The 26833-nt window shown below is 46.7% G+C and overlaps 1 protein-coding gene across 3 annotated transcripts in view; it reads left to right on the forward strand.

The window, feature by feature from the left end:
- The window catches only part of USP22 (ubiquitin specific peptidase 22), a 43561-nt gene that overhangs the window by 2836 nt on the left and 13892 nt on the right, over positions 1-26833 (forward strand). For 2 of the 3 annotated variants that reach the window (XM_004432979.3, XM_087440259.1), the window contains exons 2-6: positions 13395-13527; positions 20608-20721; positions 23508-23609; positions 24789-24958; positions 26627-26774. In XM_004432979.3, the coding sequence (XP_004433036.1) occupies positions 13395-13527; positions 20608-20721; positions 23508-23609; positions 24789-24958; positions 26627-26774 (667 nt within the window). The remainder of the gene's footprint in view (positions 1-13394; positions 13528-20607; positions 20722-23507; positions 23610-24788; positions 24959-26626; positions 26775-26833) is intronic. The other variant, XM_087440258.1, reaches the window with a different exon arrangement.

Consider the following 26833-nt stretch of genomic DNA (forward strand, 5'->3'; position numbering starts at 1 on the left):
CAGTGGTACCACAGTGGACTCTCCTGTGCATTTGTGACGTGTGTTAAATAGAACAAATACCTTACCACTTTAGGGTTTGTGTGTGAAAAGAGAAACTGGCCATAAAAACATCAGGAATTTTCAATTCTACTGGCTATTATCACTCAACATATTTTATATTTTGAATTCATAGACACTTTGGGGGAAAGGTAATGTTTTTTAAAATAATGATTTCTCTCTTCTTTGCACTTTTTCTTTGACTCTAAAATTTTCCAGCAACTTGTCCTCAACACATAGAGCTCTTCTGGCCCCGCGGCGTAGTGCTTCAGTTTGGCACACTCCACGTCAGCGGCCCGGGTTCGTGGGTTTGGTTCCTGGGTTTGGTTCCTGGGTGTGGACCTACGCCACTCGTCAGCCATGCTGTGGTGGCATCCCATATACAAAATAGAGGAAGATGGGCACAGATGTTAGCTCAGGGCCAGTCTTCCTCAAGCAAAAAAAAGAGGGTTGGCAACAGATGTTAGCCCAGGGTGAATCTTCCTCACCAAAAAAAAACCCCCAAAAACACACACACTGAGCCCTTTTTGTAACTATAGTAAATGCTTTTATCAAATACAGTTTCCCACAAGTGAAGAAGAGTTGTCAAACATACTGTTAGTAATTGTGGACCATTATCAGTTCTGGTTTAATTTGGGCAGTAATCTGGAGGACGGAAAACTGCTTTTGAAGGCTTCTCAGCACAAAATTTGGGGCCCAAAGCAACCTTTTAGGTAGAAAATCTTAGAGAATGTTTTGTTTGAGAAAGATGCTAGAGAAGGAACTCCATCTGGGGAATGATAGGTGAGAGACCGGAGGGCTCTAAGATCCAGAAGCCTTACCTTACTTTAGCATTTTTTTCTGTTTCTCTGTGGCCTTAATACCACTATTTAAAGAAATGTGGAATGGGCATCCTTTGGAAGAAAGTCGAGTGCTTCCATATTTTTTTAGACCTCCCATTCTCTCTTCAGTCCAGAGTCATCTCTTAACCCTGCTTGGGTTTGTCTTGAGGAATGGAAGTCATAATTGTCAAAAGACCATGTACCCCTACTGTTGTAGGGGTCAAATAGCAAGATGATAAATATTTACCTTAAAGTTTAGAGTATTTGTAGATGTCCAATTTTTACATGTAGGATAATTATAGCCCAAACATACGTAAAGGATAGCATAGACAACTCTAGATGCTCAGATGTTGGTGAGTGTGATGATGTGATTTATAAGAAACATATATTTGGTCATTCAGATGACCAAGATATGTTTCTCATATATATGTGGTCTTCTTCCACAGTTACTGACTCACAGCTCCGAAAACCCTTGGAATTTCTTGTTTATGGTTTTTTTTTGTTTTTTTTGGTAAGATGGACTAGCCCTGAGCTGACATCCGATGCCAGTCCTCCCCTTTTTTTTCTTGAGGAATTTTGGCCCTGGGCTAACATCCATGCCCATCTTCCTCTACTTTATAGGGACACTGCCACAGCATGGCTTAACAAGCGGTGCGTCAGTATGTGCCCGGGATCCAAACCGGCGAACCCCGGGCCACTGAGGGCGAACCCCGGGCCACTGAAGTGGAGCATGCGCACTTAAGCACTGTGCTGCTGGGCCGGCCCCTCTTGTTTATGTTAATGAAAGTGGCTTTTGGACTCACCCAAGAGTGGGGGCTGGATGCTGGGAGAACCGGCTAGGTGATCAGAGGACTGGAACTTTCAGTCCCCGCCCCCCCCCCCTTCCAGGGAGGGGACGGGACTTGAGGTTGAATCAATGGACAGTGATTTAGTCACTTGTGACCACGTGACGAAGCCTCCATGGAAACCCAAAGGACAGCTCGTCAGTGTTTTTTCCGGGGGCTTCCTGGTTGGTGACCATGTGGAGGTGGTGGGAGAGGGGTGTTCCCGCAGAGGACATGGAAGCTCCAAACCCTTCCCTCAGATCTCACCCTGCGCGTCTCTTCCGTCTGGATGTTCATCTGTACCCTTTATCGTCTCCTTTGATAAACTGGTAAACATGAGTAAGTGTTTTCCTGAGTTCTGTGAGCTCTTGTAGCAAATTAACCGACCCTGAGGCGGGGGTTGTGGGAACCTCTGATTTACAGCCAGTCTTTCAGAAGCACAGGTAACGGCCTAGGCTTGCGTCTGGCATGTCAAGTGGGGGCTGTCTTGTGGGGCTGAGCCCTTTCCCTGTTTAATCTGCTTCTGTCCAGTAGGTAGTGTCAGAAGTGAGTTCAGTCCTCGCACACCTGCTAGTGTCTGAGAAGTGTGTGTTGCTATGAGGAGGACTCCACGTATACCTGTTGGAATTGGGTCCAGGAACCCTTTGCAGCAAGTTTTATTGAGGAAGATTAAAATCCATGAATCTATGTATTTTTAAAAAATAATTACGGAAGTGATAATATGAACATGTTCTCAATGTGTAAAAATAAAACACCTTAAAAGCTTATAGAATGTACAAGGTGAGTCTTCCCTGGCCCGAGGTAACCACTATTGAGATCTGTTTGCTGCCTGGGTCTTCCAGATTTTTAAAGAATTCCAAATACGTGTGTACATATAAAGCAAAGGTACATATTTTTGGTTTTATTTATGTAAATATAGATGTTGTATATATCTTTTCCTTCTTTTACTTATTGCCTGTGCATATAAATCTCACTCTTAGGCTGTGCAATTAATATTCCATTGAATGGAAACAGCATTGTATATTTTCCTTTTTTTTCCCCCAAGCTTTCAATTTGGATGATTTACTAAGAATTTGTAAAACTTAAGCTTGGTAATCAGTTTAAAGGAGTAATCTTGGGCAAGACATTTTTAACTATGTCTGTTTTGGTTTGCTGAGGGTTGAAATGTGGTTTGTCTACCTGATATCAAACCTGAGAGGCATTTAAAAAGTGCAGTTTTGTGTATGGGAAACAGTGAGGAGCCAGGGGGTGGCTGAAAGGAGAGAAATACAAAAACTAAACGTAAAACAGAAAAGTTTAAGATAGTATCGTTTCATAGAGGACGAGTGTAACGCCCTGACTTCCATTTTGTGTCTTTACGAAGTGAATGTATGTAGTTTGTCAGCCTGTGGTCACTTGCCTAAGAAGAGAGTGGGTTTTGTAGGTAGCATTTTATTTCATCTATGTATGTATGTAGGTATTTTTTTGTGTGCAGAAAATCAGCCCTGAGCTAACATCCATGCCAGTCCTCCTCTTTTTGCTGAGGAAGACTGGTCCTGAGCTAACATCCATGCCAATCCTCCTCTTTTTGCTGAGGAAGACTGGCCCTGAGCTAACATCTGTGCCCATCTTCCTCCACTTTATGTGGGACACTGCCGCAGCATGGCCTGACAAGCGGTACGTCGGCGCACGCCCGGGATCTGAACCCGGGCCACCAGCAGCGGAGCGCGCACACTTAACCGCTACGCCACAGGGCCGGCCCCGGTAGCATTTTAGAAGTGTGGTTCAGGCCTTTGGTTGTGGTGTGGAAAGGAAGGTCATTTCAGGTGGAAAATTGTCTCGTATTATTTTTCTTGAGTCAGTGGTACTTTGCCATGTTTTTAGAAAAAGATTTACTCTAGGGTTCTGTACTGGTCGTCTCTTTTTGTCAGTGTTTCAGTTCTGGAGTCTGAGAGTCATCTCAAGATGTGAGTGAATCTCTTAGGTTTGAACTTCTTGGTAGACATCGTCATTGGGGAGTAACAGTTCTCTTGTTAGTGGCTTAGATGTAACACTTGGAGTGACAAGACACGCCGTCTGGTAGAGAGTAGACCGAGAGCCGTGGAAGAGGTATGCGTGGGACTGGCTCCGCCAGTGGCTCAGTCCGTCCTTATAAGTTCAGCCAGGCACTTCCATGATGGGGAGAGTGCTGCTGAGAGCTGTCTCCTGTCTTTCATCCTTTTTTTTTTTTCTTCATTTTTTGTATATATCCTTTTTTTAAGTAAACTTTTCTCCTTTTCAAACTTTATTGCTTTTAGGAATTAACTTTTGCTTTGTTTATTGATGAATTGAATCTTTCAAATCATGACAAAACATTACACCAATCATACTAAGCCGGAGACAGGCCAATCCAAGTAAAAAGTCTAAAATGGAAAGAATTTTCCTTTTGAGATAATTGTAGATTGACATATGTTGTAAAAAATAATGCAGACAGATCTAGGGTGCCCTTGACCCAGTTCCCCTAGTGGTACCATCGTGCAGAACTGTAACACAGTATTACAACCAGGTGTCAACACTGATGCGGTCCGTCTTTGATATAGTCCACCAATTTTATTCTGATTTCCCCGGTTTATTTGTACTCATTTGTGTATTTAGTTCTGTGTAAATTAATAATAGAGTAGTTTTATTTTATTTTATTTTATTTTATTTTTTTTGATGAGGAAGATCAGCCCTGAGCTAACATCCGTGCTAATCCTCCTCTTTTTGCTGAGGAAGACTGGCCCTGAGCTAACATCTATTGCCAATCCTCCTCCTTTTTTTCCCCCAAAGCCCCAGTAGATAGTTGTATGTCATAGTTGCACATCCTTCTAGTTGCTGTATGTGGGATGCCGCCTCAGCATGGCCGGAGAAGCGGTGCGTCGGTGCACACCCGGGATCCGAACCCGGGCCGCCAGTAGTGTGGCATGCGCGCTTAACCGCTAAGCCATGGGGCCGGCCCCTAGAGTAGTTTTAGATTTACAGAAAACTTACCAAAAATAATACAGAGAGGTCCTGTATCAACCCCCGCCCCAATCTCCCCAATTGTTAACATCTTACGTTACTGTGGTACATTTTGTCATGACTGATGGCGAAGCTTGATATATTATTAACTAAACTTCATACTTCATTCAGATCTCATTAGTTTTTCCCTAATCTCCTTTTTCTTCCCAGAATCTCATCCAGAATTTCACATTACATTTAGTTGCCCTTAAGCTCCTCTGGATTGTGACAGTTTCTCAGACTTTCCTTGTTTTTGATGACCTTAGTAGTTTTGAGGAGTATTGCTCAAGTATTTTGTAGAATGTCCCTCAATTTGGGTTTGTGATGTTTTTCTCATGGTTCATAACTGGTTACGGGAGAAGGTTTTGGGAGAAGGAGCACAGAGGTGAAGTGCCTTTCCCGAGTCCTGTCCAGGGTGGTGCAGTCAGCGTGACTGACGCTGCTGGTGGTGAGTGTGACCACATGCTGGCAGACTGCTCCACTGGGAGGTGACCCTTGTTTCCATCTTTCCATACTGTCTTCTCTGGAGTGGAGTCGCTGCACAGGTCACACTTGAGGCCCGAGTATCTGTACATAAACTATTTGGAATTTTTCTGTGTGAGAGATTTGTCTTTTCTCACTCATTCGGTATTTGCTCCATCGTTTATATCAGTATGGATTTGTGAATATTTATTTTATGCTACAGGTTATAATCCAGTGCTTTGTTATTTATTTTGTTGCTCAAATTGTTCCAGCTTCAGCCACTGGGAGCTCTTCAGTTGTCTTCTGTGTCCCTTTGACGTACCTTCGTCATTTTTTTGTTTGTTGTTGTTTTTGAGCACTTCCTGCTTTCTGGTACTGCAAGATCTTCTAGGCTCATCTTGTGTATTTTCTGCCCTAGCCTTAGAATCTGCCATTTCTCCCAGGAGCCCTGACTCCTTTTGTTGGAGAAGGGGATTAGAAAATACAGTCTGCGCGCTGGCTTGCTTGTTGATACTGGAGGCTTGTGTCTTCTCAGCCTTCAGGGCACAGAGCTAGGAGACAGATGCGTGTATACTAACGCACGTCTACAGTAATTTCAGTACAATCATGCGCTGCATAACGACGTGTCCCTCAACAATGGACCACATACACAATGGTGGCCCCATAAGATTAGTACTATATAGCCTAGGTGTGTAGTAGGCTATACCATCTAGGTTTGTGTAAGTACACTCTGTGATGTTCGCACAACGATGAAATTGCCTAACAATGCATTTCTGAGAGCATATCCCTGTTGTTAAGTGACACATGACTGTATATATAGATCCCTGTCCACCTATATTAAACTATACCTGAGTTCGTATTGGTGTTTCCAGCTCTGATCCAGTACTCCATGGATCATTCTAGCCTTTCCCTCTCACTTACCTATAACTTCTCCAACAGAGGGAAACCTAGCTTCCATTGTCCACCATCCACATACTTAACTGTTTAATCTCAGGGTACATGTATAGTATAGGTTTCAGAATTGTTAACGCGTATTCTCTTGGGAAACAACCTTATCACCTAGAGTGCTTAGATATGGTTCCTTTTGCCTTTAGTTTTATACTCTCCACTCGTTTCTGTGTTACTTGGGTAGTTTGTGGGCGCCCCCCTTCAGTGAGGTTGTTACACATTTGTAATACAATCCGATTCTTTTGTCCTAGCCTGCATTCCATCCTCTGACTGCCTCACCAATTATTTAAAAATTTGTCTATATTAAGGTTTTCTCTTTGTGCTGTGAAGTTGAATGATTTTTGACAGATGCATAGTGTCATGCTTCTGCCACTGCATGCTGTACAGAACAGTTCACTGCCCTGGAAGAACCCCATGCTTCACCTGCTCGACCCTACCCAAAGCCCTGGAACCATGCGCTGTTCTCCATCTCTGTTGTGCTGCTGTTTCCAGAACGTCGTATAAATTGAGTTACGGAGTATGTAGCCTTTCATACTGGCTTCTTTTGTTCAGCAGTATGCGCTTAGTGTTGCATGGATTGACAGCTCATTCCTTTCTGTCATTGAAGAGTACCCCATTGTATGGCTGTCCTGATGCCATCACTGACTGACTGCTCTGAGCAACTCAGAGGAGCTTTCGGAAGCACTAACTGTTTTTCAAAAACAATTTTTTTTAGTTATGTTAAGAGATGCAATTACCAACTGCCCTGAACTGGTCCAGACCCCGCACCCCACCTCAGGAGTGACGCCTGTGCAGATGGCCCAGAAGTGCCCAAGGGTTCATTTTAATGTTAGGACCTCCCCCCACCCCACCCCAAGAGCTTAGGCCTTGTTACCATAACACTCAGTGATGTATGTGGAAGTGTGTTTTCCAGCTGCACCCTCGCAGGCTTACACCCACCTCTACATGTGATGACGAAACTTCCCTTTGGAGTGTTCATTCCCCACCCAAAATAAAAGGCCTCTGCTTTCCCTTGCTTGGGGAGCCATGGCTTTGGAAATAATTCCTCATGGGCTCCTTATTTGCTGCAAATAAACTGTACTCTGCATGACAACTACTTCTGGTGAAGGCTTTGATTTCAAGTCACCAAGAAGCAAACTCACATTGGTTCGGTAACAAGTGTCCTCTAAGTCTTTTATTCTGCACGTTCTCCTTTCATCCCTTTCTTTGCCTTACAGTTTACCTGCTGAAGAACTTGGGCCTTTGACTTGCTGACTTGCCCGCAGTTGGGATTTGCTGACTGCGTGCTTGTGGTGCAGGCTCAGCTTGTTCTTTTGTTCTCTGTGTCTCCTGCAAGTTGGTAGCCGATCCAGAGGCTGTGTCAGGCTTAAGCTTAATCCTTTAGGGAGATCTTAGGTAGTGTCATGTCTTTTCTGAAGATTCTGTTGTCTTTAGTGCACAGACCTGATGAGATAGAGATCAAGCAGACACTCAGAGGATTAGGTGGGAACTAGGTAAGCTCGGTTTTCAGGGACTGAGATGACCTGCCCTACAAGCTGTTTGAGGTCTGTTTCTTGCCTTTCATCTTACGATGGCCAGCACAGAGAGTGGTGAAGATCATAAATTAAAACAATCGTGTGTCAGTAGCTTTTATTATTACTTGTCGGCTGCTCTGGTAAAAGACTTCGGGGAAGAAAGAACAGCAGGGTAAACTGAGGTTTTAGGATAATCTGATCACTCCCTATACTCGCTTGTAACTGACAACTGGGAAATGATCTAAATTTTAAATTAACGGTAGCCCAAGGTGGTCAGTGCTGTGGGGATTTTGCCCTCGCCTGCGTCTGCCCTGATGTGTGGCCTTGGACAAGTCCCCAGATCTCTCTCGGGCTTCACTCATTTATGATAATCGTCCTTTATATTTACATAGCATGTTTTTTTTTTTTTTGTGAGGAAGATCAGCCCTGAGCTAACATCCACGCTAATCCTCCTCTTTTTGCTGAGGAAGACCGGCTCTGAGCTAACATCTATTGCCGATTCTCCTCCTTTTTTCCTCCAAAGCCCCAGTAGATAGTTGTATGTCATAGTTGCACATCCTTCTAGTTGCTGTATGTGGGACGCGGCCTCAGCATTGCCGGAGAAGGGGTGCGTCGGTGCGCGCCCGGGATCTGAACCCGGGCCACCAGCAGTGGAGCGCGCTTGCGCTTAACCGCTAAGCCACGGGGCCGGCCCGCATGTTACATTTTATAAAGCAGTGTTGGGGCCGGCCCCGTGGCGTAGCGGTTAAGTGCGAGCGCTCTGCTGCTGGCGGCCCGGGTTTGGATCCCGGGCGCGCACTGACACACCGCTTGTCAGGCCATGCTGTGGCGGCGTCCCATATAAAGTGGAGGAAGATGGGCACAGATGTTAGCCCAGGGCCAGTCTTCCTCAGTAAAAAGGAGGATTGGCGTGAATGTTAGCTCAGGGCTGATCTTCCTCACACACACAAAAATATATGTATATATAAAGCGCTGTTCACATGTAAGTTTATTTTGGTTTGATACTGGTGCTACACTTTTTAGGTAAGCTTGGCAGGTGAGTGTCCTAACCTGTCCAAGGACACTGCTAATAAATGCCGGATCTGGGCCTTGAATTTAGGCCAGTCTGACTCTGAAGTTCATGCTCTCATTCAGTTATTCTGGAAAGTTCTTCAACACCACCAAGTAATTCTCCAATCATAGCGGATACCACTTGGGTGTCCTACAAATTTGACTCAGTTCTGACACTGCCTGGAGATAGTGTAAGACCCCACAGGCTAAGGGCTCCGTCCCACAAGATTGCCTCCACTTCAGATGCCAGTCACAGGTCTGGGTTGTCACCTGTGCTTCCAGCTGACCCTGATCCCCTCCTTGGGTTCAGTGGTTTGTTAGAATGGCTCACAAAGCTCAGGGGACCATTTACTTACGTTTACCAGTTTATTATAAAGGATATAGATGAGGTACGTAGGGTGAGATCTAGAAGGGCCGTAAGCACAGGAGCTTCTGTCCCAGTGGAGTTGGGGTGTGCCACCTTCCCCACACGTGGATGCATCCACCAATGCAGAAGCTCTCAGGACCCTGTCACTTAGGATTTTTATGAATCCTTCATATTTTATGAAGCCAATTTTATGAAGGCTTCATTACATCGGCACGATTGATTAAATCATTGGCCATTGGTGGAGGTCGGTGGGTGGGGCTGTAGGGTCCAGCCCTCTAATCACATGGTTGTTTCCCTTGGCAACCAGTCCCTATCCTGAGTTATCCAGGAGCTTTCCAAAAATCACCTCATTGACATAACTAAACATGGTTGAAAGGGACTTGTTTGAATAACAAAAAACACCTCTATCAATCTTATCACCTAAGAAATTCCAAGGGTTTAGGAGCTTTGTGTTTGGGACTTTGGACTAAGACCAAACATGTATTTCTTACTATATCGCAATTAATGTCACCACTTTTGAAAACTGAAGGAATTGGACTAGAATGATCCAAAGATCTGTTTTAGCTCGGACATGCAAAGGTCTGAGTCTGGCTTTCTGAGGTTGGGAAATTTGAGGAGATTGTCTAATTTCGGCCAGGTCTTTACCTTTTAGTGCTTTGGTTTGTTCATGCAGAAAATGGAATGTTTATACGTGTCCCTTTGCTTATATCAGAGTTCATGATGGTAGCAAAGTATTGTGAGCCCTTGAAAAAGTCATTGAAGAGGATGCACGAGACTTAAACTTACCTTCTCACAATCGTCAGGTTTTAATAGACCAGGAGTAGTTGATGTCATAGGTAACGTGTGAGATATGGGTGAGCTCTCGAGGTGCTAGCTTGTGTCTGTACTTTTTTCAAGCTGAACTCAGATTCACCGCACAACTGAGTCATCCCACTGGTGTGAGCCCTCGTGTGTTGACTTTCAAGGGCTGTGCCTCTCCTGCCCCTCCCCATCATTCTTGGGGTGAGGAGGAGGGCATGAGAAAGGAGATAATAGAGATTAAGATACCCAAGGGAATAATCTTAATATTGGGGCCAAATTAATGGACTTGCAGTGTGTTTCTTGTGCTGTGTAAAATCAACAACCGTTAGTTTATAGGCCGGCCCCGTGGCTTAGCGGTTAAGTGCGCGTGCTCCGCTGCTGGTGGCCCGGGTTCGGATCCTGGTCGCGCACCCACGCACCGCTTCTCCCGCCACGCTGAGGCCGCGTCCCACATACAGCAACTAGAAGGATGTGCAGCTATGACATACAACTATCTACTGGGGCTTTGGGGGAACAAAAATAAATAAATAAAATTATTAAAAAAAAAAAAAAAAAAAACAACCGTTAGTTTAAAAATTATTGATTCCAGGGCCGGCCCCGTGGCTTATCGGTTGAGTGCGCGCGCTCCACTGCTGGCGGCCCGGGTTTGGATCCCGGGCGTGCACTGACGCACCGCTTGTCCGGCCGTGCTGAGGCCGTGTCCCACATCCAGCAACTAGAAGGATGTGCAACTATGACATACAACTATCAGTCGACTGGGGCTTTGGGGGAAAAAAATAAAATAAATAAAATTAAAAAAAAAAATTTGTTGATTCCCCAACTGGTGTTGTGATCACACACAAATCCTAGTTGCAGGATTTACTTGCAGGCTACTGAAGCGACTTGAATTAATTTATGGGAGAAAGGAATTGAGTACAAAAATCATTGCAAGGCCTCCAGGAGCTGTAACTTCTAGGTCGAGTTTCCTGGAACACCCGCCAGCCTCCAGAGTCCTGCCTCTGCAGAACTGGGCACGTTGCCCGTGTGCCTCCTGACAGGAAGCTGTGAGAGCCACTGAAGGAGCCGGGCTACCTCTGCGGCAGCCTCCCACTCCAGAAGCAGATGCCCCTGCCCCCTGCCACCCCCCACTGACTCAGACCAACAGCCAATATGGCAAGAGTGTCTAGGGAGTTCGATTTCTAACCTTTTCGGTGTCAGTAGAAGGGAATTAGAATAATCATAGCTAACATGAACTCTGTATTAGTTTCTTGTGGCTCCTGTAACAAATGACCACAAACTGGGTGGTTTAGAACAAGTTCTGGAGGCCAGAAGCCTGAAATAGGTTGTCGGCAGGGCCACACACCCCCAGAGTGTCTAGGGTGGGAACTTGTGGCTCCTGCAGGACTTGAGGCCCCTTGCTCCGGTTTCTGCCTCCACGTTCCCATTGCCTTCACTCCTGTGTCACATCTCTCTCTGCATCTCTCAGTAAGGACACTTGTGATGGCATGTGGGGCCCATCCAGGCAATCAAGTATAATTTCATCTCGACTCAACTTAATTACATGTGCAAAAATACTTTTTCCAAATAAGGTAACAGCCACAGGTTGTGGAGATTAGGACAGGGACATAACTTTGGGGGCCACCGTCAGCCCCCTACAAATCCTCGTGTGTACAGGCAGTGTCCTAAGTACTTTGTTGTTGTTGGTGGTGGTGGTGGTGAGGATTCGCCCTGAGCTAACATCTGTGCCAGTCTTCCTCTATTTTGTATGTCAGTCCTGCCACAGAGTGGCTGATGAGTGGTTGCTGCTGCTGAACATCCTACAAGCTACGGGAAACACCCCGCACCCACCCACGTACATGCGAAGAGTCATCAGGCCCCAGATGTCGGTGGTGCTGCTGTTGAGAAGTCCCGCAGTGGGGCGTTTGGGGGTTTGAAGAGATAACCTCTTCATAGTGTTAAAAAAATAAAAATAAGTAACCATTGAGAGTAACTGCTTAATCAAGAAGAAATGTAGTTTTACTGATCGGATTTGAATCTGAGTCCAGAGATAAATTGTCCATGGAGTTGGTGGCATGCCGAACTTCTCTTGAGGCTGTGGTTCTGGAACGAGAGCCTCGGGAGTCGCCTTCGGGGCCTGTTAACCCCAGCGGGGCTGGTTGGGCTGCACTCGGAGAAGCTGCCGTGAAGGAGCGTCTCTGGTGTGGCCGCAGGGTGTGTGCACAGTTCTAGCTTGTCTGTGACCTTGTCTTCTGACCTGGTGCTTCAGCCGCAGGGCGCTCTTTTCTTATGGAGCGTGCATCCACACGTCCTCCCCGCCTGACTCACCGCACTAGTTCTGCCTCTTCTGGAGACCACAGGAGTTACTGATGTCCCCATGCAGCTCCCCTTTGGGCAGTTACCACCCAGGTGAAGGCCGTGAGTCGTGTGCTGTGTAAACACAGGCCCTGTCCTGCTGTCGCCCTGCCCTCCCCTTAGGTGAGTGCCCAGCCTGTCACTGCTGGGCTTGTCACTTGCCCTGATCGCGTGTGCGCAGAGTGGAGCTTAGAAGGGGCTGCCTCGGGACTAAGTGGGGGAGTGTGGGCTCTTGGGGTCAGACACGTCCTAGTCTACATTCTACCTGTGTCCCCCGGCTGTGTGGTCACAAGCAAATACACTGAGTAAGGGCTTAACCCTCCTTGTGGGGTGGTTATGAGGATTGGATGGGACGAATTGGCCAAAAGCTCCCGGCACCAGTGTCTAGAGCATCCAGCAGGTGGTATGTAATGTTGGTGTTGCCAGCCTTTGTTTTCTGAGGCCCTTTCTATTTTATTTAACCCTCCCTTCCCCATACCTTGTTTATTTTCTACCTTCCTTCATCTACCTGCCCCCGCCCCCCCATCAAAACAGAAGAGAATTACGTACCATGGTGTCATCTCAGAGGCTGGGAATTCAGGTCGATAATCTGCAGGGGATTTGTGTTTAATCGTGTAAGTGTCTTACTGTGCTGGGGGACAGTGGTGCTCAGGGCGGTTGGGGTATATAAGAGCTGTTTACCACTGTGCTTGTAATTGCTGTGATTAAAATTTTAGGTTTCTGTGGTCTAGCTCTTGGCAATAAACCATTCCTTTCCCTTGTTCCTGTATATTGCTTTGATTCACGTTCTTCTTGACTGATTGATTGGTTGCTTCTCAGTTTGCCCTGATCCTGGAACCTGGAATATCAAGCTTAAAATGATATACAGGTTAAGGGTGACTGGGTTGTGAGTTGCTGGCCCGGAATGGGGTTGGGAGCTGGGGTGGGGCACCCTGTGGGGACTCTGAGGAGGACACAGACTTTGCTCCGAAAGCTTCATGTGGTAAACTTACTGGTTTTGGTCATTGAGATTATGGGCTGAGTTTTCTTACATGGAGCTAGTTTTGAGCTAAATGAACTAAGTACCTTTCGGGGCAGTTGAGACGAGTAACACAATGATCGTTTAGTGTACTAAGACTGAGGAAATCCATGCCTTCCTTTCCTCCATAGCTGCGCCCCTTGTGGGTCACGGTGCTGGAATGTTCTCTCTGGGATCTCCTGTCATACCATGCGCTGATTTTTAATTCTCTGCTCTGAATTTCAGGCCAAGTCGTGCGTCTGCCATGTTTGTGGTGTCCACCTCAACAGGCTTCACTCTTGCCTCCACTGTGTCTTCTTTGGCTGTTTCACAAAGAAACATATTCATGAACATGCGAAGTCGAAACGGCACAACCTGGGTAAGGTGCCCTCCTGCGATGTCTCCCTGGCATTGGGAATCGTCCCAGCCCCCGACTGCTGCTCTTTGAACTTGGGTTTGCATTCACTCTTCCAGCAGTCCGCTGCTTTTATCTAAAATCGTTTGTGCCCTTGTGAAACTCCACAGGGGAGATGGAAGGGATAAACTGAGCTCAGGTGGATTATGTACCCAGCTTGCCTTAAGGCATTTAAGTTGGTGTTAATATTTTATGTAACCTTAAATGATAAATTATGGTGGCTCACTGTTTCAGCTGACTTTCTTGGAAATGTTCTTTTTCTTTAATGGGGTATCATAGACTCATCTTTCCCTCTGAAAAGCATGATTAAGTATTAGGTTAGGCAAAAATCCACAAAGAACGAACTTTTTTGTTGTTGTTTTTTGTGAGGAAGATCAGCCCTGAGCTAACATCTGCCAATCCTCCTCTTTTTGCCGAGGAAGACTGGCCCTGGGCTAACATCTGTGCCCATCTTCCTCTACTTTATATGGGACGCCGCCACAGCATGGCTTCACAAGTGGTGCGTCGGTGCGTGCCCGGGATCCGAACCTGCGAACCCTCAGCTGCCTCAGCGGAGCGCGTGCACTTAACCACTTGCGCCATCCGACCGGCCCCCACAAAGAACAAACTTAAACGCAGTGTTAGGTTATTGATGGCAGCACGCAGTTGGGTGGACATAGGTGATTTTTATTGCTTTTTTAGTGGAGTTTTGTTGTTCTCAATAATACAGGTTCATGAAAAGGCTACCAACACTGGCATCAAGATAATTGACATTCGGGCCGGCCCCGTGGCTTGGTGGTTAAGTGCGCGCGCTGCGATGCTGGTGGCCCGGGATCGGATCCCGGGTGCGCATCGAGGCACCACTTCTCCGTTCATCCTGAGGCCGAGTCCCACATACAGCAACTAGAAGGATGTGCAGCTACGACACACAACTATCCACTGGGGCTTTGGGGGGAAAAATAAAATAAATAAAATCTTTAAAAAAAAAAAAAAAAAAAGATAATTGACATTTCATAGACTTAGGAATTCAAACTGTCATCATACATTCTAGAAGTTACCTAAAGCAGAGTTTTGCTCTTGGGTTTATCTTTTGACTGTGGTCATTCTTGTTTTTTTACTTCCAAAAGGGATCCATTTATGAAGCACTATCTTAGAAATTAGAAATTATAATTCTTTTTTTTTGTTTGTTTATTGCGGTAACATTGGTTTATAACATTGCTGACTGTGGTCATTAAATGTTTCTCTCCTTCAGAATAGTGTTTTTTGTTAAATGATTGTGAGGTTGTTGGGATATACTTAAGAAAATCACTTTCAAAAGGTCCAAGCCAGGGCCGGCCCTGTGGCTTGGTGGTTAAGTGCGCGCGCTGCGATGCTGGTGGCCCGGGTTCGGATCCCGGGTGCGCATCGAGGCACCACTTCTCCGTTCATCCTGAGGCCGAGTCCCACATACAGCAACTGGAAGGATGTGCAGCTACGACATACAACTATCCACTGGGGCTTTGGGGGGAAAAATAAAATAAATAAAATCTTTAAAAAAAAAAAAAAAAAAAAAAAGGTCCAAGCCAGAGAACCTGTTGTAGAAAACACTTCTAGAACATTTTTTAGGCCTTTGTAAGTGATAGAGATGGAATTGGGCTAACTTGGTCATCTCCAGTGGACGTGTCTCATTTGTAACTGTTACAGTGAGCATTTGCAAAGAGGCTACTTGGCTTTGGGGGCTCAGGTTGTGACAGTGTGCTCCTTGGCCTTTTTGGAGGGAGAGCTGATGGCACTAGCAGTGTTCGCATGAGCTGTGGGTGTGCAGGCTGCCTGTCCCACGAGGGACGAGGCCGTTAGTGGTCCCTTCTTAACACTGTGTGACCAGAGCAACGGGGCGCTGATCAGGGTGGTCTGGGCGTGGTGGAGTTCTGTGTATCTACTTCCTGTGGATCTCTGCTTATAAACTGTAAAGGAAGGGTATTCCTGCCATGTCTGATTCTCAGACCAGGCCCACTGAGGCTGCTGTTACACCTGGGCTGTGAGTCCACGTGGCTCAAAGGGTTATGGAAAGTTGGAAATATATCTGCACTTCAAGAAGCTGCCTGAAGAATCTTACTGTTACCCAGTATCATCTACAAAAGTCTCTTCAGAAATTTGTGGTGTTTATTCATTTTCTCAACCTGATTGATCAACTCTGCCTCTACTTTGGCTAGAATGAATAAATTTTGGAAAGTTTGCTTGAAGAGACAGAACCCTGAAATGGGAGGAAGATGCCCCTCCTTGCTGTGTTCGAGTCCGTGAATTTATTGAAGGCTGCCTGTGTGTGTTCACAAAGCTGACGTTGGTTTTGTGTGTCAGATGGGGAGGAGGGCAGGGAACGAGAGAGGAAGTGAGGGCACACCTCCCCGAGGGGGAACGGGGGTGAGCAGCCCTGCTCCTATCTGGCCCTTTGTCTCAGTAACCCGACTCGCTGAGTGCAGACTCGTCCCCCCACTGTGTGTCTCACTCTGCTGCTCCCGCCTGTTCCCACAGAGCGACGCCGCAGGCTGTCAATATTTTGGTTATCATTTTATGGGGGGTGTTTTGCAGAACATTCAAGGGCAACTTAATTGAGCTGCCTAGTGTTGCATAAGGAGCGAGAAACCTTGATTTCCTTGTGGCCAAGTTCTTCTACCTGCTAGAATATCCAGTAGGAGAATACTGGTACCTAAAGTGGATTATTAGAAGCGTTTCTCACTGGGCAGCCAGTTTTTCATTGGAGCAGCAGGAGAGGCCTGCAGTGAGTCCTGTCTGAATGTTGTGGGAGACGCACCTACAGGTGGAGTGTCGGGAGCTGTGGGTCATTGTTGAAGGCCGTGTGCAAGGATGGGAGTACGGCGTGGACGAGAAGGGTCCGACAGCAGTCTGGTGAAAGGGTCTGCTTCCTTTGTCCAGCCTGCCCTCTAAAATCGCCTTGATGTGGTGTGATCAAGTACACACGTTAGAGACAAGAACGTACTCTAGTGTGGTGTAGTCGTCAGCTTTGCGGGTCTGCTCCATCTGCTGGCAGGTGTGCTGAGCGTGATGTTGGGGTCTCAGGTAACCATGAGGCCAGTGCAGTAGAGGAAGATGACAATCCGGGAGCTGTTTGATTTCCTACTTTTTAGTTTCATACAAGTTTTTGTTTTATGCTGAGTCACAAGGGCACGTGGATTTTGAGCCACGAAAGGTGTAAAAGTAATGCCTTTAGCTTTGTTCCATGCATCTTAGAAGCGTTACTTTAGTTGCCAAAAAAAGATTATGAGTACGTGTGTGGGAGTGGGGCGAGTGGATATCAGCTTACTTCTGAGTTGATGTTTTCCCTCCATCCCCAGGGTCATCCTGTGACCCAGGGGAAAAGGACCTGCCCATGCATGGTACCTGTGTCAGCTGATGGCTTGGGAATTCCCAAGTAAGCTGAGGGATAAAAACAAAACCAATAGGAGAGCCCCACAGTACTTAGGGCCTGTCTCCACGCTTCCTGGACAATGCTTCTCGCTCATCCAGGCGGCTGGATTCCTATACTTGATCCTTTTGTCTTGACACAGTTAAGGCTTCATCCTTAGAATAGTTATCTTGACTGTGAAATAATTTTCCAAGGGAGCTGCCTTGATGTGGGTGTTGCTTTGGATTTTAAAATTTTATATTGAGGTGAAATTTGCATAGCATACGGTTAACCATTATACAGTGTACGGTTCAGGGGCGTTCAGTCACTCACTGTGTTGTGCAGCCACCACCTCTTTCTACTTTCATAACTTGTTCGTCGCCTCGGAGGAACCTCGTCTCTATTAACTAATCAGTCCCCGTTCTTCCTGGCCTCCACTTGTCTGCTTTCTGTCTCTGCGTTTGCCTGCTCTGAATGTTTCCTGTGGGAGGACTCATACAGTATGTGACTTCTGTGTCTGGATCCCTTCTCCTAGCATGTTTTCAGGGTTCGTCTGTCTTGCAGCATGTGTCAAGAATTCATTCCTTTGTGTGGATGAATGATCTGTTGTGTGGATATTCCTCATTTTGTTTATTCATCGTTGATGGACATTGGGGTTGTTTTCACCTTGAATCCTGTTGTAAACGTTTGTGCATATGTTTCTAGGTGGACATATGTTTTCATTTCTCTTGGATATATACCTAGGAGTGATATGGCAGAGTCATATGGTAATTCTATGTTTAATTTTCTGTGGAACCATCAGACTTTTCCACAGCTGCTGTACCGTTTTACATTCCCACCAACAATGCATGAGGGTTCCAATTTCTCTACATTCTTGCCAACACTTATTTTCGTTCTTTTTTAACTTTAGCCATCATAATGGGTATGAAGTGGTATTTTATTGTGGCTTTGATTTGCTTTTTTTTTGGTGAGGAAGATTAGCCCTGAGCTAACATCTCGTGCCCATCTTCCTCTACTTTTTATGTGGGATGCCGCCACAGCATGGCTTTATAAGTGGTGTGTAGGTCTACGCTCAGGATCCAAACCTGTGAACCCGAGGCTGCCAAAGTGGAGCACACGAACCTAACCAACACACCACCGGGCCAGCCCCGATGTGGGTTTTCTTAATGACCAATGATGTTAACTGTGTTTTCGTGTGCTTTTTGGTCATTTGTATATCTTTGGAGAAATGTCTATTCAGGTCACTTGCTCATTTTTTAGTTGGCTTGGGTTCTTTGTCTTTTGTTGTACCTTACAATATATATATCTCTCTCTATATCTCTGTATAAGTATTTTGGAAATATATATATATCTTCTGGATACTAGACCCTTATTAGATGATTTGCAGATATTTTATCCCATTCTGTGGGATGTCTTCTCACTTTCTTAATAATGTTCTTTGATGTACAAAGTTTAGGTTTTTTTCAATTTATTTATTTATTTATTTTTTTGTGAGAAAGATTAGCCCTGAGCTAACATCCATGCCAATCCTCCTCTTTTTTGCTGAGGAAGACTGGCCCTGGGCTAACATCTGCGCCCATCTTCCTCCACTTTATATGGGATGCCGCCACAGCATGGCTTGACAAGCGGTGCATCGGTGCGCGCCCGGGATCTGAACCTGGGCCGCCCCAGCAGAGTGCACACGCTTAGGCGATACGCCATGGGGCTGGCCCCCAAAGTTTAGTTTTGATGAAGTCCAGTTTATCAATGTTTTTCTGTAGTTCCTCATGCTTTTGGTATCAGATCATCCAATCTAAGACTCCATTGCCAAATCCAAGGTTGTGAAGCCGTACCCCTCTGTTTTCTTCTGAGTTTTATACTTCTAGCTCTTACTTAGGGCGTGATCCATTTCACGTTAATTCTTGTATGTGGTGTGAGGTGGGGGTCTAGCTTCAGTCTTTTGCATGTGGAGACCCAGTTGTCCCCCCCGCGTTTGTAAAGAAGACTGTCCTTTCCCCACTGAGTGGTCTTGGCACCCCTGCCAACGTCACCCGTTTTGTGCAGTGAGGGAACGCTGGTGTGGGGATGGCCTTGCGGAAGGGTGCTAGGAGGGCTGGGACCGCGTGCGTTCCCCGGGCTGGTCATTCCTTGTTGGCTCTGTGCTTAGCATATTTTTCATTGACTACCCTGCTTTCCTGAAATTTCCATCGTCCTCGTTGTAAGCTTGTCTCTGGCCAGATTTCTCTTTGGCATCCCCGTGCCGGGAGCTACACCCTTCAGGAGTGCGTAGTGCCGAAGCGCAGCCGCCTGAGCTCTTCACGGTGGCCTTGGTGTGGACTGTCGCAGATTTTGTTGGCGTTTTCTCAGGTTTTGGGAGGTGCGAGAGGTAGGCGTGGGATTTTTAAATGGCTGTTTTGAGTTTTAATGGACCTGCTTTAGAGGACTTGAAAGATCCACCACAATAGCACTTAGCTGCGTCATGGTAACTTAAGACGGGACATGAGGTGAAAGCTGTGGTTTGTTAAGACATTACTGTCCACCAGAGGGTGTACTGCAGTCCAGTTGTATGTGTTCACTTACCACACAGACCTGTGAGGAGTTAGTGCTGCTACTATCTCCATTAGCCCAAAGGGGCAACTGAGGCTCAGAAAAGTGGGGTGAGTTATCTAAGGCGCATAACTAGTAAATGGCAGAGCCAGGAGTAATACTGGTTATTCTAAAGTTGTGCTCTTTCCTCCATGCTGCATTGCCTCTCCAGCCTCTGATATTGCTTGGTGAATCTAAGCCAAAAAAATTCTCAATTGTTGAACAGAGATAGTACCTTTTTTCTAGGTGCTCAACAGACTTTATCGTATTTATCTGTACAGTGAAGTAACTAAGAATCCGGCATCATCCTTGTTTTATAGATGATGCAGCTGAGAAAGTATGCAGGACCCACTCGCAGGTGGGCAGCAGGCAGCCCTGGTTGTCTGATCAAAGGATGTTTTACCACTGTCCTGAAACTGCGAGTAGGCACATAGCTGTTGCGTTCCTTGTTCTAATAGTATCGGGAACTCTAGACGTAGTAAAACTGTATGTCAGGTGGCCGAGAATCCTTGTGGACTGATAATACTCAATGGAAGTTCGCTTGTTTTTTTGTGTGTGTGTGTGAGGAAGATCAGCCCTGAGGTAACATCTGCCAATCCTCTTTTTGCTGAGGAAGAGTGGCCCTGAGCTAACATCTGTGCCCATCCTTCCTCCACTTCATGTGGGACACTGCCACAGCAAGCGGTGCATCAGTGTGTGCCCAGGATCTGAACCCGGGCTGCCAGCAGCAGAGTGTGTGCACTTAAGCGCTACACCACGGGGCTGGTCCCAAGTTCCTTTGTTTTAAATACCACTCTTTCAGAGAAAAGGGAGAGGGGTCCTGATACGTGAGTATTAGGTCTTTGTAAAATATGGAGGTGGCACCTCTCTTCTCACTCAGACTCCTCAGCCCTTGGCAGGAGCTTCCAGAGAAAGTACACATACCTCATCTACTGAGGGTAAACTGTCTGCAGTGGGAGGGAATCTTTTTGTAGTAATAGGGTTCTGTGATTTGAGAGGAGAAAAATGGTGCAAACAGTCAAATGTCTAAAAACCTTCTATGTTTAATCTGTGTCTTTAAGCACTATCTTTTAATTTTTAATTAAATTTTTTCTCTCTTCCCTCCTTTCTCTTTTCAGCCATAGAGCTTATGTATGGCGGTATCTACTGCTTTTTGTGTCAGGACTACATATACGACAAAGACATAGAAATCATTGCCAAAGAGGAACAGCGGAAAGCTTGGAAGATGCAAGGTTTGGTTTTGCCTAGAATTATGTGACTGATTTATCTCTTAGTCCTGCATTCTCTCAGTCTGTCAAGGGCAAAACTCACTGAAAGAAAGATCAGTGTCTGGGGAGGGAGGGGGGGAGTGTGGGGAGATAGGATGGCAGCTGGGTTTTTGCAGGCTGTGTTCTGATTTGCTGGGAAGAGCCCGCACACCTGCTTGCTCCCTCCTGTAGGCTCGCCCTAGAGCCAGGAGAGGCAGGTGAGGTGACTGTCTGCGCAGGTGCAAATCCCCACAGCTTTCCGGAGCCGTCTCCCTGCCCCAGGTCCCCGACGGGCCTGGGGCTGCTTTGAGGGGCTCTGCTGGGATTGAGAAAGAATGAGCACCAACACTTATGCTCTCCCATTTGAGGGCGTGTTGACGGACACAGAGCTGAACCAGATGCAGCACCAGCAAGGCCACGTCCCCGTCGGGGGACAAATGGTCCAGTGCCCAGATGGCTCTGAAGAGTAGTCGGCCCTTAGCTCTCCAGGGTTCCGGAAAGCGGTCTCCTCAGTAGTAGTAAAAATGTATGCACCTGGTTCCTTCCCGGAGGGTAGACCATTTCCTGATTAAATTATTATAGAATCTCTTTTAAAACTCTTCACTGTTTTGGTTATGTAGAGAATTAAAATTGCCAGGTGGAAAATGTAGGAGTCTACCACTTAAGCCCTAGTTTAGGATGTTGCCCTCTGGCAAAGTGCCTTTGTAGCTATAAGGGAAAACCTCCCCTGTTTCCTTCTTGTGTAGAGAAAACCCCGTTCTTCCCCACTGTGTTTCTTCCCTGTGAGTCTCCTTTACCACTCACACAGAACGCTTCACCTCTGACACTGGTCACCAAATGTGTGGAGTTTTCCTCCCACCAAGCAATTCTCTGTGACACCAGCTGGTGTCCTACAATTTAACTCACTTCTGACACGACCTCCCCAGAGATGGTGTCAGATCCCACAGGCTAAGGGCTCCGTCCCGTGTGGTTGCCCCCCATTCACACGCACGCACTTCAGACGCAGGCCCAGATTCTGACTAATCCGCTGCGGATGGGAGGGTCCCTCAACGGCCCTCCTCAGGTTCGATTAATTTGCTAGAGTGGCTCACAGAACTCAGGGAAACACTTATGTTTAGCAACTTATTAAAGGATGTGATAAAGGATACAGATGAACAGCCAGATGAAGAGATACACAGGGTGAGGTCTGGGAGGGTCCTGAGCGTTGGAGCTTCTGTTCCCGCAGTGCTGGGGTGCATCACCCTTCCAGTGTGGATGTGCTCACCCATCTGGAAGCTCTCCAAACCCCATTTTATTGGAATTTTATGGAGTCCTCCTCATGTAGGTGTGATCAGTCATTAACTCCGTTTCTGCCTCCCTCCCCTCTCTGGAGGAGGGGGTGGGGATGACAATTCCAAGCTTCTCATCATGGCTTTCTGGTGACCAGCCCCTATATAGGGGTCTCCCCCCCACCAAGTCGCCTCATAAGAACAAAAGATGCTCCTGGCACTCGTATCACTTAGGAAATCACAAGGGTTCAGGAGCCCTGTGCCAGGATCTGGGGACGGAGACCAGTGTACATGTTTCTGTTACTCACAGTAGCTGTGGTACCAGTGTGGGTTTCTCACTCGCTGTCACTTCCCTGTCCACCATGTGCTTCCCTCATCGGGACATAGGCAGGGATGCACAGGAATATCATGTAACTGTTTTCTCATTGTTCATTTATTTCTTTTTGCTTCTCCTGATTTTTTTGTTTATTTCTATTCTCAACAGATGCTCATGGTGTACAGCAACAGTAATAGGTACAGTTAGCCCACTTGACTGGTGAGCATCTGTCAACTAGCAGAACTGTTACTATTTACAAAGAGAGCATACAAATTTAGCATCTGTTTTACAGTTTTTTGCCTTTATTCTGCTTTAAAAACAGCCCCATTTTCTGGGAATGGAACAGTAGAAACAGGTGCTCTCAGTGGTCAGAATGGTTTGTGTTTAACAGATCTTTTCTGGAGAACAGTCTCTAACCAACTTCCTATTTTTTTCCCACTTAAAAACTTAGTAACATTGCAGCTAAGTCTGAGTCTGAGTATATTATTTCTTTGTGCAGAACACTTAAACCACAGGCCTAAGAAATGCATGTCCCAGAGTAAAATAGAATTCTTCTAAAATCATTACACCGTTCCGTCTGTCAGTGAGATGCTATGCCTTTTAGAGTTTATTATTGAATTATACAGAAATTTTAGGGAGTATGGGAGGAGTACCTCTGAGTGAACAGGATGCATATTAGGCTGGAATGTTAGGCTTATTAGCATTTACACCATTATTGTCTTTCATTTGAATCTTTTATGGGTACAGCTGTTCAACAAGTTGTATTTTCAAAATACATTTCAACAAGTGCCTGTCCTTGCTGTCAGTTTCCCTTGCTCCCGGGAGAAGCCTTCTTCTGAGTTGGCATGTACTCCCATGGGCTCTGATGCTGCAGTGTTTACTCAAGGACTAAAGGCTTTGAAAAACCAACCATTTTGGCCTTAGTGTAAGGCTGGCTTTAATTGGAGCTGTTGCTTCCCTTCTCACAGGAAGCACTTATGCACACGCACACACAGCACATCCTCTAAAGAAACTCCTCCATGTGTTCTGTTAGTCCATCACAGTGCGATGGGTTTAGAAAGACCTCGTGCTGTGGCTCTCCCTCTCTGAAACAGCCTAAGGAGGATTATATGCCACCGCTTTTGTTTATAAACACACTTGATGAACATGGAGCTAACAGCACCTGGAACTGTCTTTCATGTGCTTAGGCGTCGGAGAAAAGTTTTCAACTTGGGAACCAACCAAGCGGGAGCTTGAACTGCTGAAACACAACCCGAAAAGGCGCAAGATCACCTCCAACTGCACCATAGGTGGGTGGGTGCCTGTGCGCTGGGGTCTGCCCTCAATCCAGTCAGGCTCACTTCTTGGGCTTTACCGTTGATGTTCACGACACGATTCTCTGTGAACCCCTGCATGCCTCTCAGTCATCGGTTTGCTCACCAACCGCTTCCTGATCCCCTCTTCTCTGCGGGGACCTGAGCAGGCGTGGGGTGCAGTGACGGGCGGACACGGTCCCTGCCCCGTGGCCCTCACACCATCGGATGAAGCCTTAAGTTCACTCCGGCCGGGTTGACGCCGTGTACAGTAATATGAGGAGGAGGAGTGTGTGTGTAAGGGAGGGTTCCCTGCGTTTTCTAAGAGTTCAAGAAGTACATCTTAGGAACTTTTTAAAAAGTTTGTTTGTTTGTTAGAGAGGCTTCTTTCTGGCCTGGCCTGTTGTTATAGAATATCTTTGGTAATTCTATCAAAACATATAATGGCTGAAGTTGGGGGGGTGATGGTAAACATTCCTCAGGACAATTCATATAAAAGTGGCATAAAAATTAGAGGAATGTTACATTTCTTTTTGCTTCTTGAATAAGTGAATAAAAGAGAATGAGCACATGACGTAAAGGAAGCCATTGCAATGCCATTGGGATTCAGTGGTGCATACACAGTAGTCCCCCTTCATCTGTGAGGCGTACGTTCCAAGACCCCCAGTGGATGTCTGAAACCTCAGATGGTACCGAACCCTGTATACGCTATGTTTTCGTATACATATGTACCTATGATAAAGTTTAATTTATAAATTAGGCACGGTAAGAGTCTAACAACAATAACTAATAACAAAGTTGGCTTTGGGGCCATTATTAAGTAAAATAAGGGTGACGTGAACACAGCACTGTGATACCACAGCAGTCGATCTGATAACTGAGACGGCTACTAAGAGACTAACAGCCGGGTAGCATATACAGTGTGGATACTCTGGACAAAGGGATGATTCACCTCCCAGGTGGGATGGAGCGGGATGGTGAGAGATTTCATCATGCTACTCAGAATGGTGCACAGTTTAAAACTTATGAATTGTTTATCTGGAATTTTCCATTTAATATTTTTGCACTGAGTTTGATCTCAATAACTGAAACCACGGAAGCAAGACCAAAGGTCCGGGGGCACTGCAGTGGTTCAGTGCCCAGGTCACTCTTGCTCTCCGCCCGCCTCCTGACCAGGTCTGCGGGGGCTGATCAACCTGGGAAACACCTGCTTCATGAACTGCATCGTCCAGGCCCTCACCCACACGCCGCTGCTGCGAGACTTCTTCCTCTCCGACAGGCACAGGTGCGAGATGCAGAGCCCCAGCTCCTGCCTGGTCTGCGAGATGTCGTCGCTGTTCCAGGAGGTGAGCATTGGTGACTGCTGCAGCGCAGCATTTCCGTAACTACCTGGAACTGTTTCCTGTTTAAAAAAATAAAATAAGGTTGACTATGAAAAAGGAAGGCAAATTTCTAAAACCGGATATAGTGAGTAAATATTTAATATGTGCATTTATTATGGAACACACGTTTTTTCTAAAAGAGGTTGTTAGGTAAGAGGCTATTGGCCTCGTCTTTTAGAGGCACACTGCTGACTTAGAGGATGAGAAAGAGCCCTTTGGAAGAAGCGTGACCAGTGGATGAAATTTGTCCGTAAATACTGTGGGGATTTTACCCTCCCCACGGCGTCTGCCATCCTGACTCACAGGGAGACGTGTGGACGTGCACGGCCGCTGTCCTGCTCTGTTCTCAAGGAGAGGGGGTCTTCCCGTCTATTGCCAGACCTTTTGAGTCTGCTTCACCGGAGGTCTCTGTCTTTGTGACCCTCTGTTCTGAACATCAGGTTCTGTTCTGCTGGGTGATCATGGGCTGCACTCAGCTGTGTCTGTCCCCAAACAGCACTCACAGCATGACAGAGCTCAGGGCTGGGCTCAGGCATCCTTGGGCTGGACCCTCTTTGCTCAGCTCGTGACCTCAGGAAAGGCTGTCTGGGTGAAGCAGCGGCAGCGGGGCTGGTTCCTGCCCTACAGATTGCTGACGGCACCTGGATGGATTTCAGCATCTAACGCAGGAGCCAGCAGGCACGGCCGAGTCCGTTTTCGTCCGTAACCTCTGACTGTAGCACCTCACTCCTGCTCAGCAGCCACCCCGCCGTTTACGTGCCGGGCGCTGGCTGCCCTCGCACGGCAGAGGCAGGAGTGGTCGAGCCCTTGCCATGGAGACCGTTGGGCCCGCAAAGCTGGGATCACATGCTGTCTAGCCCTGTTCAGAAAACGTCTGCTGACTGTGGTCTAGCCTAACCCAGGCCCCACGCACCCACAGTGGGCAGGGACTGGTGGGTTACAGCAGTGAACAAGCTGAACGACGTCTCCGGGCCAAATGAGAGGGGGCGGTGTGGTTGAGAAACTGCTGGGGGTGGGCCACACACGTGGGTCCACTCGTTTTCACTGGGCGCTTCTGGTGATGAATTCATGTCTGTCAGGGCGTTTTACAGGCTCAGGTTTATTAAGGTATAATGTACGAACAGCATAATTCGCCTTTTAGTGTACAGTTCTCTTTGTTTTGACAAATGCATGTCATAATTCATCGTTTTGGCTTCTCTGTAGAAAACAGATGGTGGGAAGGGAAAAACCAACATGCAGACTCAAGTCCAATGAGGGGCTGGCCCGGTGGCATAGTGGTTAAGTGCCTGCGCTCTGCTTCGGTGGCCCAGGGTTCAAAGGTTCGGATCCCGGGTGCGGACTGATGTACTGCTTATTAAGCCATGCCGTGGCAGTGTTGCATATAAAGTAGAGTGAAGATGGGCATGGATGTTAGCCCAGGGCCAGTCTTCCTCAGCAAAAAAGAAAAGTCTGATGAGTCCAAATAAAAATACGGTTTGCCAAAAAGAGGAAAACAAAATGGAATCATCTTTGTCAAGCTAGCCATAAGAAATTCTAGGCAGCTGTTAAGTATTTCTTCATTGTGTGTGCTTTGTGTTCAGAGGATAACATTTATTCCTGACAAGAGTTTTTGTTTCCTTTCTCTCTGAGCAGTTTTACTCTGGGCACCGGTCCCCCCACATCCCGTACAAGTTGCTGCACCTGGTGTGGACTCACGCCCGGCACCTGGCGGGCTACGAGCAGCAGGATGCGCATGAGTTCCTCATCGCGGCCCTGGACGTGCTGCACCGGCACTGCAAAGGTGCGCCCGGCGCCCTCATCCCTCGGGGGCACAGCGTGGGGGACCTGTTAGGTTTGGTT

Source organism: Ceratotherium simum, chromosome 16 (genome assembly GCF_057802395.1).
Source record: "Ceratotherium simum simum isolate JZ-2026a chromosome 16, ASM5780239v1, whole genome shotgun sequence".
NCBI classification, from domain to species: domain Eukaryota; kingdom Metazoa; phylum Chordata; class Mammalia; order Perissodactyla; family Rhinocerotidae; genus Ceratotherium; species Ceratotherium simum.